This window comes from Tenrec ecaudatus, chromosome 15 (assembly GCF_050624435.1).
Source record: "Tenrec ecaudatus isolate mTenEca1 chromosome 15, mTenEca1.hap1, whole genome shotgun sequence".
NCBI lineage: Eukaryota > Metazoa > Chordata > Mammalia > Afrosoricida > Tenrecidae > Tenrec > Tenrec ecaudatus.
The window spans coordinates 114356316-114374985 of NC_134544.1; the positions used below are offsets into that span (position 1 = coordinate 114356316).

The window sequence follows — 18670 nt, forward strand, 5'->3', positions numbered from 1 at the left end:
GAAAATATTGTGAAACTGATGGGGATAGTAATTACAAAATTATATTTGAGCTAATTGAATTATGGATTGTAATATATGTAAGAGCTTCCAGTAAATAATTAATAAAAATAAATTTTTAGATACTGCCATTTCCATGAAATCTGTTCTTGTTTATTCCTCTCTCAATGGGACATAAACCAGTTACTCAAACTCAAACTATGTGTCTGTTATGAATGAGTAAATACAAGGAGTTGCAAAGAGTGGGAAATTTCCATTAACTTTTGCTAAAATGTTTTCCAAGCCCACTCATTTATCAGACTGCATATCACTAGTATTTACTCTTATTTTTATTGGGTTTTCTAATTACAGCATATTATATGTTTAATGAATTTGTTTTCTTGTTATACATATTCTCTTCTGCATTACATATCAATTCTCTTACTGTAAATCATTTCACTGTAATTCTCTTACTGTAAATACTTTTATTCCTTTGTTAGAGAACATAGCAAAACTCTAAGGCAAAGTTTCTCATTTCTGCTTACACTCAAACCAGCTATCAAGGAGAAGAATGCAATGCATTCTCAATGTATTGAAATCAATAGCCAGAAAATTATTCTCCTGATTTATCTAAACTTTTATTTAAATGGCAATACACAAGCCTGAAATAGAATGTATTTTCTGATGTTTTCTAATGGTAAGATAGCAACATAATTGAAATTATTTCATTCAATTTTCAAGTGTGATTAAACCTATGCTACATCTTTGAGATAACTAGACATAAAAGTGAGCCATGCTGTCCTAAAATCGCATCAAAGTGCTCTTACCAAATATTACATTTTAAGACCTCAAATTCTGTTGTATTTTATGATACTCTGTAAAGCACTTTTGTCAGTTTGCCTTCATTTTTCTTGCCTTGCTATTGCTAACGGCCGTGGTGTATTTAAGGTGATGAGATCAAGCCATTATCCCGGATCCCAGCTTTCTAACAATGAGGGTCAACGTAGCACTTAGAGATTGTTCTCAGTTTCCTAAGGACCTGGATAATGAAATGAACCAACTAAAAGTGGGCCTAGAATCAGTTATTTTGTTCCCAGATATTCACAGTTGAGGTGGTTGTATTGGACAGATTTACCCAGAAATGCACACGCATCGAAATGAGCCATAAGCCCTATTGATGGCATTCGCACGCTAGCGCCTCACTTAGGAGGGACGCATTAAAAGATCACTGGTGAGATGCAATCTGTTCTGAAAAGTATTTTAATATTTTCCTTTCTGGTGTCAGCAGACACTGAAAGAAATTTTCTAGACCTGCTTTGAAATCTAAGACTTACCAATCCATGAGTACTCCACCCACCCCACCACCACCCTGGCAACAATTTAATAATAATCACAAACTTATTACATAGAGGACTCAAATGAGAAGGCATTTAGGTCTTCCAGACAGAGCCCGGCTTCTCAAGGGGGTGAACTACTAGTTACAGACAGCTGATTAGCTTTCACAGGGGGAATGACAGACTCCCATTCTCTTGCCAACAGAGAATCAGCAGCTTGTTGCCCAGCAGAAGTATAAACACCTAGCTGCTGTGCTTCACCTGTCCATAGCACGCGGAAGAACAGACGTGAAACATGATAGGGAACTGCGTGACCCCGAAGACATCGCAGGATCGAATGATGCGAAAGCCTTCCCCGAACATGGGCCCGCGGCACCAGTCACAACAGGAAGTGCTGCAAGGAAGGAGACATTGCGTCAACGGGAAGTGCTGAAGAAGGAGACATTGCGTCAACAGGGAATGCTATCTTCAGGCGTAGCCCCTCAACGACTTGCTCCTAGTCCTGAATTTCAGCCAGAGGGTTGTTTCCCAAACCTCAAGTTAATACACGTGTGAGCTTGACTTACTGGCTTGATGGAGAACATGTACCTTTCTTTCACAAAGTATTCATTTACTAATTTAGCATATTCCTTTTTTTTCCATTGTGAAAACTTATGAACATACTAATATCACATACAGTTAAAACGGAACACTGTGAGTTATCGAATTATTAACACTTGCTTTATATTTTCTATGTTTAAGGAAAACATGATCTCATTCACTTCCTTCCCAGGAGTAACCAATCTCCTGAAGTAGGTAGCTGACAGTCTCAGCCTGCTTCATATGTCTCCCGTACTTCACTTTTTGGCAAGTATCGCGCGGTGTGAGGAGCTCTGGTGGAAGAGTGGTTCAGTGTTGGGCTGTGAACTGCAAGGTTTTCTACTTCCATCGTGGTTACAGCTTGGGAGACTCACAGGACAGTTCTACCCTGTGCTTCTCGGGCCCCTACAAGTTGGCATAGACTCAATGGCATTCAGTTTTTCTTTTAATTACTTAGTCTATCATTCAGCACCTTGCACTTTCTGCTCAAGATTTTAAAAAAGTGTCTATAATGATTTATGTTTTTAACCTCCCTCATTTGTCTGGTATCATCTTCGTATTTACTCTCATGACTACTTATTACCTAGGTTCAATCTCTCCTGAAGTATCAAGTGTGTTTTTAACTGATCTCTACCCAGCCCTTCCCTCCTCTTGAGCATCCTGTTCACTGTTGGCAGATGTGCTTGTGCGGCACTCAATGATTCCCATGACCTGAGGAAGAAACCACCAAATCTGAGCCTTGCTACGTTTATGGATATATTTTCAGCAAAGGTAAGTACATATATCCTCTGTCAAATCTCTTATATTCATGAGTCCACCCTTACTCTCCCTTCCACAGCTGTGAGCCTGCATGACTATCCATACATCCTTTTCCATACTCTGAAATAGCGTAAGCTGAATTGGTGTCAGCTCTTCTCTGAAGGTCTGGTAGAATTCACCAAGGAAGTCATCTGGATCCAGACTTTTTTGGGTGGCAATTTTTAATGACCTGATCAATTTCTTCTTTTGGGGTCTGTTCATGTAACCTGTTTCAGTCCTTGTTAGCTTAGGTAGATAGTAATAAATGTATTGGTTCCTTTTAGGTTTTCAAATTTGTTGGAGAATGATTCTTGGTGTTGCTTCCAACTCATAATGACCCTATGCACAATAGCAGGAAGCTGTCCACTCCTGAGCCATCCGCACACTTGTTATGTTTGAGCCCATTGTTACAGCCAGTGTGTCAATCCATCTCATTGAGGGCTTCCTTTTTCTCCCTGACCCTCTGCTTTACTGAACCTAAGAGCATGATAAAGAAAAAGCTCAGGGAAAAGAAAAAAGAAAGCACAGAAAGGATATAAAGCAAGAGAAAAGAAACAAAAAAACCAAAGGGAAAAAACCTGTGCGGGCTGGTCTCTCTTCCAGCTAACGAATCCACAGAATGGGACAGGAGGGCATGGACATGGTCCTAGATGTAGTTGCTCCTGGCCTATATATTGTATGGGATCAGAGTACCTGATCTGGAAGTTGCTTTTGCTGGTTCGGCCACACTTGATATAAGTGGGCTTGTTCTTGGAGAATTCTTCGGAGTCACCAGGAAGCCTAGTTGGAAGGAGTTTCATCTGTCCAGGGCTAACCAGGACCTGGCACTATGCATTCTGCTGGTGTGAAGTTGGGGTGTTCATGTAACTCCAGACTCAGAGAGGACGGCCCTTTCACACGATCCACACTAGCACAGCACTGACCTCAAGCAGAGCAGGCACAGCATGCTGGGAGGTTAACCAGCAGCTGTGCTGGTGAAGGGGAGTGGGGGTGGATAGTCACTTTCTGGGCACCAGGAGAGAGGGAGGAACAAGGGAGGATCCCATCTTTCCCAATGCCAGCCACTAGTGTCCCAGGCGACTGTATGGCTAGAGTCACATTTCAAGCTGGCCACCTGTGTCAGGCTAGCATACAGTCACCGGTCTCCTCCTCACAGCTTTTGTGGTTGTTCTTTCACTCAGTCTTCCATCCACTTGTACATCCTTTCCTCTGAGGCTCAGGGTTCCAGAATTACCGTATTTCATTTGGTCTGCGTTGTAGAGGCACTGTGTTGTATGTCTGACCAGTTTTCCATCTTGCCAGAAGTCTAGGCTTTACTTCCCTAAGAAATGTTTGCCCTGGAAGATTTTTTCTTACTTGCCCAGATGCAGTGAAGTCCTATGCACATTGACAGTTCAATCAATGCTTTAAAATAGAAAACTTTTGGAATGGGTTTTCTTTTTTTAAGGGTATACCTTCAGTGACCTTTTTTTTGGTTTATCCATAGCTATGAGTTTAGTTGTGTTTCCTATGTTTCATTTTGAATTTTCTTAGGAATTCATTTTATTTAAGCATACATAAATTATTTGGGTTGTGGGTAGAATTGTGTGCCCCACCACCACCACCAAATGGCAAATGGGTTGTAGGTCCTAACTCCTGCATCCACGCTTATAATATCGTTGGGGACTGGGTTTTCTGTGTTATGTCAACAAGTAGTACTAGTTTAGCCTCTGTCTTGAGTCAATCTCTTTTCAACAAAAAAGGCAGATTGAGCCAGCAAACAGGCGGAGATGAGGAAAACAGATGGCATGCTACATGCTATCTTCAAGGAACCAGAAACAGCAGCTGCAGAGACAAGGGGCTTCCCTCAGAGCTAACAGAAATAGAATGTGTTCCCCTAGAGCCAGGGCCCTGAATCCAGATAAACAGGGATAAGATAAAATTCTAGTGCTAAAGCTACCCACTGGGGAAGTGTTATTATAGTAGCACTAGATAACTAAGATGATTCACTAAATCAGTAATCCAACTGCTGATCATTAACATGAGGATTCGTCCAAAAAGAACTGCTACGAGGGATCTTGTTCATGCGTGCCTGGGTTATTCCTAAGCAATCGTCTTCAACCATGTGGCCGAGATCCGTGGGCTGCTGCAGACAGGCTCTCTCAGCAATACACCTGGCTGCGTCTTCTCAAGGTGCCTTCAAAATAAACGGCCAATCCAAACAGTGACTCCAGACTGGACTACTTAAAGCAGAAAAGCCATCTCAGAAAGTTATGGTCGACTGTCTTTTGAGGTTCCAAGGGGAAATTTTGATAGATCTTCTCAAATCAACATTTTGCCTATTTTGAAACGAAACGAGAAAACCACTCGTACACTTGAGTTTTCCCCATAGCTCTGACCTCGTAAGCTGTGTTCAACCTCACAACAGTTTCTGAGGCATTTTTCCCAAGCAGGAAACAAAATTTCACAGCCCGCACGCTGTTCTCTTAAATTGGCCATCACAAAAAAAAAAAAAGGTTCAAGTGAAACTGCTTTTCCAAAAAAAAAGTTCACTGTGACCAGAGAGAACCTTCCTAAGTGACGCCACTGGGTGCACTAACTCAGAGCAAGTCGCTTGATGCTCACCTAGCAGGAAAATTGCGTACTAAGAAAGCTCCACTCACCACAATTCCAGTTTGGGGGGTACCCCCTGCTATATCTGAATATATTTGGATAATTGGAAGTCTCTACACTACTTCATGAGCAGCTCACCTGTTTCAGTTTGTATTCATGAGTCTATTTAAATGCAAGGGTTGAAGATAAGATAGCAATGGCCACTTTATCTTTTTGCTCTTAGATGTGTTAATCTAGTTAAAGTTTCCTGTCTAAACATTGTCTTTAAATTGACAAAAAGCATTTCGGTGCGATTAGTGTATGATATCACATAAAGAATATTTAATATTTTTTCACATTTTATAAAGGATTGCTAACTAAGGTCAGATGTTTCTAAAAGTCAGCATGATGAGACAGCAAGTTGAACTTTGCATTTAAATTCTTAAGTTATAATTCATGATAAATATTACAAATAACTATTCAAAAAACATGAAACTATTGAAATATGTGATTTGTGCTTTTAGCAACTCTTTAGAAAGAATAAAGTTTAGGTGATATCTTATTGACATGTGTTTGTAAATTACGTGATAAAGCTTAAGATAATTAAAAATAACAGATTAAAAAAATTCTTGGGAAAGAGTTGGAGAGATAGAATCACTGCCTTCTAAACTGTATAGACCAAGATGGAGAATATGTAAAAGAAACAATAGCTTCACATTTTTTATATCTTTGTTTCATCAGGGTTTCTATGATTTTATAGTGATACTTTTTGACATATCTTTGTATGCTATCTGGAAAAATAAGAAGCAAGGCTAGGTGAACTGCAAGTGTGTGCAGCTAAGGAACTTAGGCATGATGAAACAGTGATTCTAACACTGGTCTGACAGGGGTGGCTCTGTGCATGACTGTTGTTTTCCTGATCTCTACAGGGAGAGGCTTAGAGTAAAGCATTGCCCTGTGGTGTTTCTAATGCTAAGTAATTTTTCTCTAAGGAACCTCCATCTTAATAATTCATGGGAAATATTTATGTAGTACCCATATAGACATTGTCAACTACGTCTCAGCAATCCCCAATCAACACTGGGTTTTAGAAGTACTTGGTGATTTTAAGAAAACGAGACAGAATTAAGACCATATTGTTATGCCTAGGAAACCAGAGGAGCAATTTGTGTGTGTGTATGTTGAGAGTCAAAAACATTGAATTTATAATAAAAGGTATGTTAAACACATAAAAGTTTTGGGGGGTGAAAGTTAAAAGGGTTTGCTCACCATCTTAATAAGTTTTGAATTTCTTCTGGGATCACATCATGATATTTTTGTAGATTATGTTTTAAAAAGAAAGAACAGGTAAGATGAGTGAGACATTGTGGAGTATTCAAAGAATTCTCTTTCCAAAAATAAGGATGAGTGTAATTATTATCAAATTGGATTTTTTTCAGGTTAATCTTCAGAATTCCAGGTGGGAAAGATGTCAGATAATTCCCATCGACATTCAATTTTTCAAGTGATCTGCATATTAAAGAAAACTATAGTTTAAAATATATTCATGCCATTTATAATAATGAAGTAAAATGCTGAGCCGCAGTTCTTGAAAAATTATATTAAATTTTGTATTGATAAAATATACGTACCTATTTTGCTAAAACAGAGAGACTTTACTTATAAAGCCAGTGAGCCATGTATTCTTCTGCTAATAGTATCATTTTTGAAAGTAGTGCCTTTAGATCATGCGCTTAGGGTCTTTGCAACATCTCTTGTCATAGTAAAAAAGAAATATCCAAAAACACAGCAAAGCTAATGATAGAAAACAGACTACAGGTGTATTGCTGTTATTAGTGGCCATCATGTTACTGTCAGACAGACACCACTGTAATCTTGAATGTGCTGGACTGAACTTGATACTTGGCCAGATGCCTCCCCTGTAGACCTGACCTGAGTTGGTTCTGTGTGCAAGTATCTCTTACTTTGTTCCATGACAAAAGTTTCTTCCCTGGATTTAGAAATGTTGATGAGGGTCATTTCTTTCTTACTCATTCTTATTATATTATCCTTACCACTTTGTTTCTAATTTGGTTTTTATTGTTTCTGTTGGGTTTCCGAGTTTGTGACCCACAGGGGGAGTGGATGTACAGTGACAATAACTGACACAGGGTTTAATGGTGGGTGCAGGGGCAGGGAGTGGGTGATAGGGAGGGAATGGGGATTTCAGGAGAAGGAAATGAAGATGGGAATGGGGAGGAAGTACTAGAACCGACTGTGATTACACAACTCTTTTTAAAGGCAAATGAACCGTGGGGAGGAGAATGTTCTAGAATTGATGTAGTAGTGATTTACAATTCTACTTGATATGATCGAATGATTGAACTATTGAAGTGAGTGCTCTGGAAATTATGTGCCAATAAAACTTAAAAATCTTATTAATAAAAATAAAATCAAGAGATGGCTCTGTTTATCAAATGCATTTGATGTGAAGAGGCTGAAATGAGGTCTTTGGGTAAAGGTAAACTGGAACCTCTAGATTCTCATGTATAGTCGAGGCCCACGTCTCTTACCCACATTATAAAGTTCTTACATTATGATTCTTGCTGCCAGGAAGAAAATATTTAGAGAAACGAGGAGAGGACACTGCATTTTAGGAATCTTCATCCCTCCATACCAGTCGGACTGGTGCACTTTGCACACTTAGGGCAAGGTTAGCACGACCTCATGCTGTGCTGTGAGAGAGCTGGTGGGGTCAACCCATGTGTGGACAGCAGGGTGTTTACTAGGTGGGAAGTTTGGGGACAATAAGAGTACCACTGGGTGAGGCTGCCCTGCCTGAGTTGCTTTACCTTAGGGGATGTACCAGTGTGGGTGCTCTTTCCAGCAAAATGAGCTTTGGGGTTTCCTAACAGACCCGGGGGTCCCCGGATAATGCAAGCAGCAAAGCACTCAGTTACTCACCACAGAGCTGGAGGTTTGGGTCCATTCAGAGGCATCTTGGAGGAAAGACCCAGTGCAGAAAAAGCAGTGGCTTCTGAGGGAGTCTACCAGGTCAGTTTAGACTCAAGGCAGAGAGGTTAGGGAGACTGCCTTTTGGAATTCCAAAGTGGTCGCCTTGACAGATTTCTTTTCCCTCGAGAGTCACAAAACGATCCACAAAAAGCCCACGAGATGGGCTTACAATGAAGACATTTTGAGAAAATGAAGACTGTATTGGTGAGGAAAAGGAGTGGAAAGCTGTGTTTGGGAGGAAAGTGTCAGAACAATGTGCCAAGGAACATTTGTCCGTCACAACCAAGCACTGCTCAGTCTCCAAGGACAGCAAGAGCAGTCATACGAGAATTTCACTGGGAAACCCTATTCCATCCATAGCCCCCACCTTGCCCCTTTAGACTTCCTTTAATTCCAAAACTCAAAGGACATTGAAGGGGAACATGAATTGAGTCCCCTGAGGATACAAAAACTGTTGTTTTGATGTGGTGTAGATCAAAGAGAAAATAATCCTTTGGGGGAAATATTAGAGAAATGGAAATACTGCTTTCAGAAGTAGACTTAGATGGAGCATATGTTAAGAAACAAAAGCTTCTAATTTTGTCTAAATAAGTTTTATACAATATTTTAGAAGTACTTAAATATTTTTTACTTAACCTCATATAGCCTGAAGAAACAGAGCTGGGAAACAAATAGATATAAACACACACATAGTCACTGTCACATTATTTACAGTAGCAGAGAAATCCAAACAACCTAATATACATCAACAGACAAATGGGTAAACAAACTGTGGCACATACATGCCATGGAACACTATACAGTAAACTATTAAATGATAATTGAGAATTCACAAAAATCTCAAAACATAGATGAAACTGGAAGACATTATGCCATCTTAAAAATACTATGTACAAATCATGGAAATTACAAATTTTTGTAAACATTATGCTTCACCTCATCTATTTCATGGCTACTAAGTCAAAGAAAAGATTCTGGTTTTGTCCATTACAATAACCGTCAAAGATAGCCTTAAGCAACATAAGATTTCATGTGTACTTACTACTTCCAAAGTACCTGAGTTTAGAGATTTCATTTGGAATAGAAGTAAGCTCATTGTAGGAAACATCAAGTTTCTCAAGATAGGCCAAGGCAAATAACCTTAAATGTGAAGAGAAAATGAATTATAAACATGGTTATATGTTAGAAGGGAAATTTCTAAACACAATAAAAGCCATTTATGTGGAATCAACAGCCTGCACTCACTTAGTGGAGAGAAATTGAAATCATTCCTTCCTTGAAAGGAAACTATAGCGGGTTGACATTTATCACTTTTATTTAATATAGTCCTGGAAGTTTTAACTAGTGCTATGACACACCAAAAATATATCAAAACTAAAAAAACAAACAAACAAACAAACAAAAATAAATATATATCAAAAGTATCCACTTAGGCCCAGATGAAATAAAATGTCTTTATTCAAAGATGATATAATTCGATCTATAAAAGACCCTAAAGATTAAACTAGAAAGTTGTTTAAACTAGTTGAAAAATTTGACAGTGCAGCATGCAATACGATCAACATGCAGGATTCGATTCTGCACCAAGGAGGGAACAGAAGAACTGCCATCATATTCAGGAAAGCAGAACGGTGTCTCAACTTTCTCCCTGGGAAAGCTGGTGGATTCAAACTGTCGACTTTTGGATTACCAGCTGAGGGCATGGATGTCTACACTGCCACGGCTGTGCTTCTGTAAAGATCACAGCCTCAGAAATCCTATGGGGCAGTTTCACTCTGTCACGCAGGGTTGCTATGACCCAAAATCTACTTAATGGCACCTACCAACACATTTCCAGACATAGTATGCAACACTCCCAAACTTTACTCTTACGTTATTTTTAAGGTTTTGTCTCAGATAACATCTCTTTCAAAGAATTCTTCCTGGATCTTCTAGTCTGGGAGAGCTTCTTTCCTTCTCTGCCCATTCCATCATAGTGCACATCCCACTGTTTCCTCTTGTACATGTTGAAGTCTGGAAGGTTGTGGGATGTACTTTATATTTCTCTAACCAGCACAGCACACCGTGCCTAGTACGTTGTGTGTGTCCAGGAACTCAAGAGTTAATGAAAAGAATAGTGATTGCGGTCATTTCAAGTCGTTGCTTGACACAATGGATGGATGGATGGATTGTGATAAGAGTTGTATGAGCCCCAATAAAATGATTTAAAATAAAATCATTGGTTCGGTGGAATGACTCAGACTGAATAGGAAGCACAAAGGAAATGCCTTTCTATCCAGCACACATCCTCTATAAAGAACACATAAATACCCTCTGTTCCACGTCAATTCAAAATTATGTGATTTTTTTTTTTTGGCCTTTGGTAGTTTCTCAGATCACTTATCTTCTCTAGTCATGTAATTACTGGCAAACTAGTAGGGTTCCAGGTCTTAACTATTTGTATCAATTCATGTTCATTGGGATACTCAACAGGGCCTGTAGACAGCATTTAGGAAACTAATTAAGAAACTGGATACCCAAACTCTCACTATCACTGAGTCCATGCCGACATAGAGTGACCTTAAAATACAGGGTAGAATTGTCCCTATGAGTTTCCAAGACGGACTCTGCAGAAGTAGAGAGCCACATCTTTCTCCCTCAGAGCAGCTGGTGGTTTCAAACTCCTGACTTTGTTGTTAGCAGTGCAATGCTTAACCACTATGCCACAAGCCTCTTTATGTAGCTGGCTAGGTTCTAGAACTGAAATTTATCCTATGTACCTGTGAATTTAGAGAGAAAATCTGTTTAGACAACTTCTCTTTCTTCTGATATGTCAGATGCCATCAGCATCAAAATCTAGCACTTTTTTTTTCTTTCTTTTTTAAAAATTTTTTTTTTTATTTTAACAATTTATTGGGGCTGATAATATTCTTTTCACAGTTCATACATATACATACATCAAATGTATAAAGCACATCTGTACAGTCTTTGCCCTAATCATTTTTTTCTCTTTTCTTCTTTTACATTTTATTAGGGACTCAAACAACTCTTACCACAATCCATACATATACATACATCAATTGTATAAAGCACATCCATACATTCCCTGCCCCAATCATTCTCAAGGCATTTGCTCTCCACTTAAGCCCCTTGCATCAGGTCCTCTTTTTTTCCCCCCTCCCTCCCCATTCCTCCTCCCTCATATGCCCTTGATAATTTATACCTCATTATTTTATCATATCTTGCCCTATCCGGAGTCTCCCTTCCCCCCTTCTCTGCTGTCCCTCTCCCAGGGAAGAGGTCACATGTGGATCCTTGTAATCAGTTCCCCCTTTCCAACCCACTCACCCTCCACTCTCCCAGCATTGTCCCTCACACCCTTGGTCCTGAAGGTATCATCCACCCTGGATTCCCTGTACCTCCAACCCTCATATGTACCAGTGTACAGCCTCTGTCCTATCCAGCCCTGCAAGGTAGAATTCGGATCATGGTAGTTGGGGGGAGGAAGCATCCAGGATCTGGGGAAAGCTGTGTTCTTCATCGATACTACCTCACACCCTAATTAACCCATCTCTTCTCCTAAACCCCTCTATGAGGGGATCTCCATTGGCCGACACTTGGGCCTTGGGTCTCCACTCTGCACTTCCCCCTTCATTTAATATGATATATATATACATATATACACATACATATATACATATACACATATATACACATACATACACACACTTATATCTCTTTTTTTTTTTTGCATGATGCCTTATACCTGGTCCCTTGGGCACCTCGTGATCGCACTGGCCGGTGTGCTTCTTCCATGTGGGCTTATTTGCTTCTGAGCTAGATGGCCGCTTGTTCACCTTCAAGCCTTTAAGACCCCAGACACTATCTCTTTTGATAGCCGGGCACCATCAGCTTTCTTCACCACATTTGCTTATGCACCCATTTGTCTTCAGCGATCCTATCATGGAGGTGTGCAGTCAATGATATGATTTTTTGTTCTTTGATGCCTGGTAACTGATCCCTTTGGGACCACTCGATCACACAGGCTGGTGTGTTCTTCCATGTGGACTTTGTTGCTTCTGAGCTAGATGGCCGCTTGTTTATCTTCAAGCCTTTAAGACCCCAGTCACTATCTCTTTTGATAGCCGGGCACCATCAGCTTTCTTCACCACATTTACTTGTTCACCCACTTTGGCTCCAGCCGTTGTGTCGGGAGAGTGAGCATCATAGAGTTCCAATTTAATAAAAGGTATTCATGCATTGAGGGAATGTTTGAGTAGCGGCCCAAGGTCCTTCCGCCACCTTAATACTTGACTTATAAATATAGACACATAGATCTATTTCCCCATCCTCCTATATATATTTGCATGTACATGTCTTTGTCTAGACCTCCATGAATGCCCTTTGACTCCTAGCTCTTTCCTCCATCTCCCTTGACCTTCCTCCTGCCCTACTACCATGCTTCATCGCCACCTGGGCTAGAGTATACCTCTTCTCTAAGCAACCTTAACCTTGATCATTTCCCACCAGGCCTGCCACTCCCCCTTCTCTACCATTTGGGGTCCCATGTTTTTCCCTTGTCCCTGGGTTTGTTAACACCACTTCCTTACCCCTCCTACCTCCCCACCCCAAGTCCCCCCGGAACTGTCGGTCCCGTTGTTTTTCCTCCAGATAGTTCATCCAGCCTGTCCTATTCAGACAGACCTGTGGAGTCACTAACATGCACGAAAACTAGACAGAGGAAAACAAAGCAACAGTATACAACCAGACAACAAAACAACAAAAACAAACCACTGAAAAAGAACAGAACAAAACAGTTCACAAGAGGAAAGCTTGTAGTTAGTTCAGGGATCGTTTGCTGGCCCTTAGGAGCGTTTTCCAGTCCAGTCTGTTGGGGCACCACGCCCTGGCCTCAAAGTCCACTTTCAGCATTCCCTGGGGACCTTGCCACTCCATTCCCTTGCTGTTCTGCTGCACTCCCCCAGTGATTTGCCTCGGTGTGGTGGGATTAGGTCAGGTGCAATTCCCACACTGTGTCTCCGGTGCTGTCCCCTGTATCGCCCTTAGTCACTGAGGGGCATCATGTCTCATAGTAGGGCCAGTCATGTTGTTCTCTCTGTGGACTGGCTGCTCTACTCAGGAACATCATCATCACGGCCTGGTGGGCCAGGCTGTGCTCCACTCTCTCCTCCTGCCCCTTCATCTGCTCCCGTGTGCTCTGATCAAATATGTCCATCTCCCATAGCTGCAGAGTCAATGTCGTCCTTTGGAACAAATTCTTTTCGGGGGAGGGGCAGGAATCCACTTAATTTATGGTGCTGGGGCCAGCCTCCCAGACCTCTCCACCGGTTCCCTCCTCCACGCCGGGATATTGCATTCACACCTTGCGACACTGGGTTGAAGTCTGGTCCCACTTTCCCTGTGGAGATATAAACAATACCCTCCCCTTGGGTGGATTAATGCCCCATGACCCCACTACCCTTTTCTTCCTTGTATTCATCCTTTTGTTTTCCTTTCCCCACCTCCTCCACCATTGTCTACCATGTATATCCCTGGTTTTGGTCTGGTCTCTTCCATACTACACCGTCTTCACCCCTAAAATGTTTGTATACAGTAGCTTTTTTCCCTATGCCACTTTTGCTTTAAAAAAAAAATTTTTTTTTAATTCTTACCTCAGCGGACTCATGTTGTACTTGTCCTTTTGTGCCTGACTTACTTCGCTTAGCATGATTTCCTCCAGTTCTTCCCATGCCGCTATGTGCCTCATACGTTCATCACTGCTTTTTAGTGATGCGTAGTATTCCATTGTATGTATATACCACAGTTTTTTAATCCAATCGTCAGTTGATGGAAATTTGGGTTGCTTCCAACTCCTTGCAATTGTGAACTGTGCCGCAATGAACATTGGAGCACAGATGTCTGGTCTTGGTTTGTTTCTTGCCTCTTCTGGGTATATGCCCAGTAGGGGGATTGCTGGGTCATATGGTAACTCTATTTCCATCTGTTTTAGGTATCGCCAGATTGATTTCCATAGTGGCTGTACGTACTTATAGTCCCATCAGCAGTGGATGAGAGTTCCTGTCTCCCCACAGCCCCTCCAACACTTGTTGCTTTCTGATTTTTTTAATTGGGCTACCTTTGAGGGTGTCAGGTGGGACCTCATTGTTGTTTTAATTTGCATTTCTCTTATGGCTAAAGATCGGGAACATTTTCTCATATGTTTGTTGGCCATTCGGATTTCTGCCCCTGTGAAACTTCTGTTCAAGTCCTTTGCCCACCTTTCAAGTGGGCTATTGGTTTTTTTCTTTTTGGAAGCTAGCAGAGTACTGTAGATTTTAGTAATAAGGCCTTTGTCTGATGTGTCATTGCTAAAGATGTTTTCCCAGTCTGTGGACTCTCTTATTACTCTCTTGGTGAATTCTTTAGATGTACACAAGTGTTTTATCTTCAGTATATCCCATTTGTCGATTTGTGCCTCCTCTGTGTTTGTGTCCTTCCCTATTTCTGATAGCCTGTGTATTCCCTGCGCCAAAGTTCTCAAGTTGGTCCCAATTCCCTCATTGATGGCCCTAATAGTTTGGGGTTTAACTTCAAGGTCTGTGATCCACCTTGAGTTTATTCTTGTTCATGGAGTGAGATAAGGGTCTTGCTTCATTTTTCTGCATGTTGATATCCATTTTTTCCAGCACCACTTGTTAAAGAGGGTATCTGCTTCCCATTTGATCTTTTTGGGGCCCTTGTCAAAGATCAGCTGTGTGTATGCTGATGCTTTTATTTCTGGGTTTTCAGTTCTTTTCCATTGGTCTGAGTATCTGTCATTGTACCAATACCATGCAGTTTTGAGAACTGTGGCTGTATAGTATGTGCCAAAGTCAGGTAAAGCAAGCCCTCCCACGGTGTCCTTCTTCTTGAGGAGTTCTCTGCTAATTCTGGGCTTTTTCCCTCTCCATATGAAGTTGGTAATCAGTTTTTCCATTTCTTTGAAGAAAGATGATGGTAATTGTATCGGGATAGCATTAAACTTATATAGTGCCTTTGGCAGAACTGACATCTTAACTATATTAAGTCTCCCAATCCAAGAGCATGGAATAATCTTCCATTTGTTGAGGTCGCTCTTGGTTTCTTGTAATAGTGTTCTATAGTTTTCCCTATATAGATCTTTTGTTTTTTCAGTCAAGTGTATCCCTAGATATTTCAGTTTGTGTTTAGCTATTGTGAAGGGTACCACCTTTTTTATCTCTTCTTCTGTGGTCTTATCTGATGTGTATAACAGTCCGATGGACTTCTGTTTGTTGATCTTGTATCCTGCCACTCTGCCAAACTCTTCTATTGCTTCCAGTACTCCCCTTGTGGAACTTTTGGGATTTTCCATATATAAAATCATATCATCTGCAAATAACGATAGTTTCACCTCTTCCTTCCCCAGACGAATACCTTTGATGTCACTTCTTTGCCTTATGCTGTTAGCTAAAACCTCCAGCACGATATTAAATAGGAGTGGAGACAAGGGGCATCCTTGTCTGGTTCCCTTTTTCAGTGGGATTGTGTTAGTCTTTTCTCCATTGACTATGACTTTGGCTGTTGGTTTTTCATATATAGCTTGTATTGTCTTGAGGAACTTTCCTTCCATTCCTATTTTCGCTAGTGTCTTAAACAGGAATTGGTGTTGGATGTTGTCTAATGCTTTTTCTGCGTCTATTGATATTATCTTGTGATTCTTATACTTTTTCATGTCAATGTGACGAATAATACTAATGGTCTTTCGTATGTTGAACCATCCCTGCATCCCTGGTATGAATCCCACTTGGTCATGGTGAATTATTTGTTTTATATACTTTTGTATTCTGTTGGCTAGTATTTTGTTAAGGATTTTTGCATCAATGTTCATTAGGGATATTGGTCTGTAGTTCTCGATTCTTGTGGGATCCTTGCCCGGTTTGGGTATCAGAGTTATACTAGCTTCATAGAAGGAGTTTGGGAGTTTGCCATCTTTTTCTATGTTCTGGAAAAGTTTGTGTAGGATTGGTATTAGTTCTTCCCTGAATGCTTGGTAGAATTCTCCAGTGTATCCATCTGGTCCAGGGGATTTTTTTGTTGGTAATCCCTTGATAACCTTTTCTATTTCTTCTATTGCGATGGGTCTGTTGAGATTCTTGATGTCCACCGAGGAAAGTCTAGGGAGGGATTGTTTTTCCAGGAATTTGTCCATGTCTTCCAAATTGTTGAATTCATTGGAGTACAATCCTTCATAGTATTGTGTAGATATCCTTTTGATTTCATTAGGGTCTGTTGTAATGACCCCTCTTTCATCCCTTAATCTTGCTAATGAGATTTGTTCCCTCCTTTCTTTGGTTAGGTTTGCCAATGATCTATCGATCCTGTTTATCTTTTCAAAGAACCAACTTTTAGCGATATTAATTTTTTCCATAGTTTTTTTATTTTCCCTCTCCTGAATCTCAGCCCTGATTTTTATAATTTCTTTTCTTTTGCTATTAGTAGGGTTGTCCTGCTGACTCAGCTCTAGTTTTTGTAAATTTTGCGTCAGCGTATCCGTCATGAGTCTCTCTTCCTTTCTTAGGTGTGCTTGTATTGCTATGAACCTTCCTCTGATGACTGCCTTTGCTGTGTCCCATAAGTTTTGGTACGTCGTGTGCTCATTTTCATTGGTTTCGAGAAATTTCCTGATTTCGTCTCGGATCTGCACCAGTATGCACTCCTTTTGCAGTAGAGAGTTATTCATTCTCCAATTATTTGCTCTTATTTTCTTTGTCTTCCTTTTGTTGATTTCCAGTCTTATGGCACAGTGGTCAGAGAGAGAGGTCTGTATTATTTCAATGTCTAGCACATTTTTTTAAAGACTTGTAGAAATTTAAACATTGATTTCATTACTTTATTAGCCATCATGGGGGCATAGCTGCTCCCATGAGAGCCCTATGGATGTGTGGGAAATTAGGAGAGTATACTAATTATAGGTAAGAACAGTGAGAAAAATCACCACAGTGTAACTTATTGGCTAGGAGCCAACGATATATTCTGGAAATTTGTAAAATACTCTCATGGTACTGCTCAAGTCTGGCAAATTTTTTACAGGTAAAAAATCTGAGAGCTGCTGAGATCTAGCAGCTCACTTAGTTAAGATAAAATGAAATGTGACTACTTCTTTTCTTCTGACATGCAAATAGGGTCATTTTAAACAAAAATAACTGCCATGAAGATTATTCCCACTGAGGGCAGCCCCACAGTGTCTTAGTTGAAGTGTGTTTGGTCAAGTGTTCAGTCAATCTCATGGAAGCAGATTGCCAGGCCTTTCTTCTGAGTTTGCCTCTGAGTGGGTTTGAACTGTCAGCCTTTGGGTTGGGGTCAAATGCTTAACTATTAGAGCAACCCACGGACCCCAAATTAATGTAAGACTTTATTCACTAACAATATGGCAAAAGATTGTGCCTGCAGAATCAGTCCTTACTACAGGGCTCTTGAGTATATTATTAGGTGATTTGTTTTATAAAAAAATCTCCTTGCTAATTAAATAGAATTATCCCAAATCAGTAAGGAAAAAACTTGATTCTGTTAATCTAAAGCACAGGTGGGGAATGTCAGGCCTACAGGCTGTATGGGCCCATGAAGTCAGTTGGAACTTGAACTTCAATAATTCTAGGGGCTCTCTCCATAGTAACTTAAATTTATATTAAGTGAATCAAAATAATAAGTAAAATTTGAGGCACAAGCAAGGAACATACGCTTTCGGGTGGTCAGGACACATATGAGTACACATCTGAATACAGGATAGACATGTGCTCCTCATCCGCTGCCTGGATTACTGTGACTCAGAGGACAGTCCGTGGCAGGCCTGTTGCTAAAGGATCAAACGCTGTCCACGTCTTTGTCAACACAGGCAACAACTCCAACCCAACCTTATTCCACACGTCCCTGGTCAGCGATCCTCACAAAAACTGAGTCGAAGGACAAGATTAAGGAAGTTACAGTATGCAGAAAGGACTTCAAGAGTCGATGCTTACAAGAAAAGAGTTGATGACATGAATACTTGATGTACTTGAAATCCAAGATGCAGGATTAGAACAGCACTCAAAGCAGAAAAAAATCATGTTACTGGTGACAAAGACACTGGATAGTTATTGAAACCCAGTGCTGTGACATCCTACAAATGGTGACTATGAAGAAAAAGTTGACAGTGATCGTCGATCTTTCTAAGAGAAATGGACAGATTACCATTCTTTTGGTTGAGACCAAGGGCAAACCTCTGTGCCTAGTTTGTGGTGATGTGCTGACAGTCGTGAGAAAAGTCAACCTGGAGCATCAGTTCCACTCCACACATGTTAAAATCAGTGGCTAGGGACGCCAAATGTGTCTGAATAAAATCAATGCCCTTCAGTGGAGTTTGGGATCACAAGAAACCGTTTCACTAGACCTCAGTGTGACAG

The 18670-nt window shown here is 40.6% G+C and overlaps 1 protein-coding gene across 1 annotated transcript in view; it reads right to left on the reverse strand.

Moving 5' to 3' along the window:
• Window positions 1-1553: 1553 nt before the first annotated feature.
• Window positions 1554-18670, reverse strand: part of LRRC63 (leucine rich repeat containing 63) — an 81673-nt gene continuing 64556 nt past the window's right edge. The window contains exons 8-10 of the mRNA XM_075532840.1: window positions 9309-9392; window positions 6528-6767; window positions 1554-1704 (exon numbers count right to left, since the gene is read on the reverse strand). Of these exons, the coding sequence (XP_075388955.1) occupies window positions 1554-1704; window positions 6528-6767; window positions 9309-9392 (475 nt within the window). The remainder of the gene's footprint in view (window positions 1705-6527; window positions 6768-9308; window positions 9393-18670) is intronic.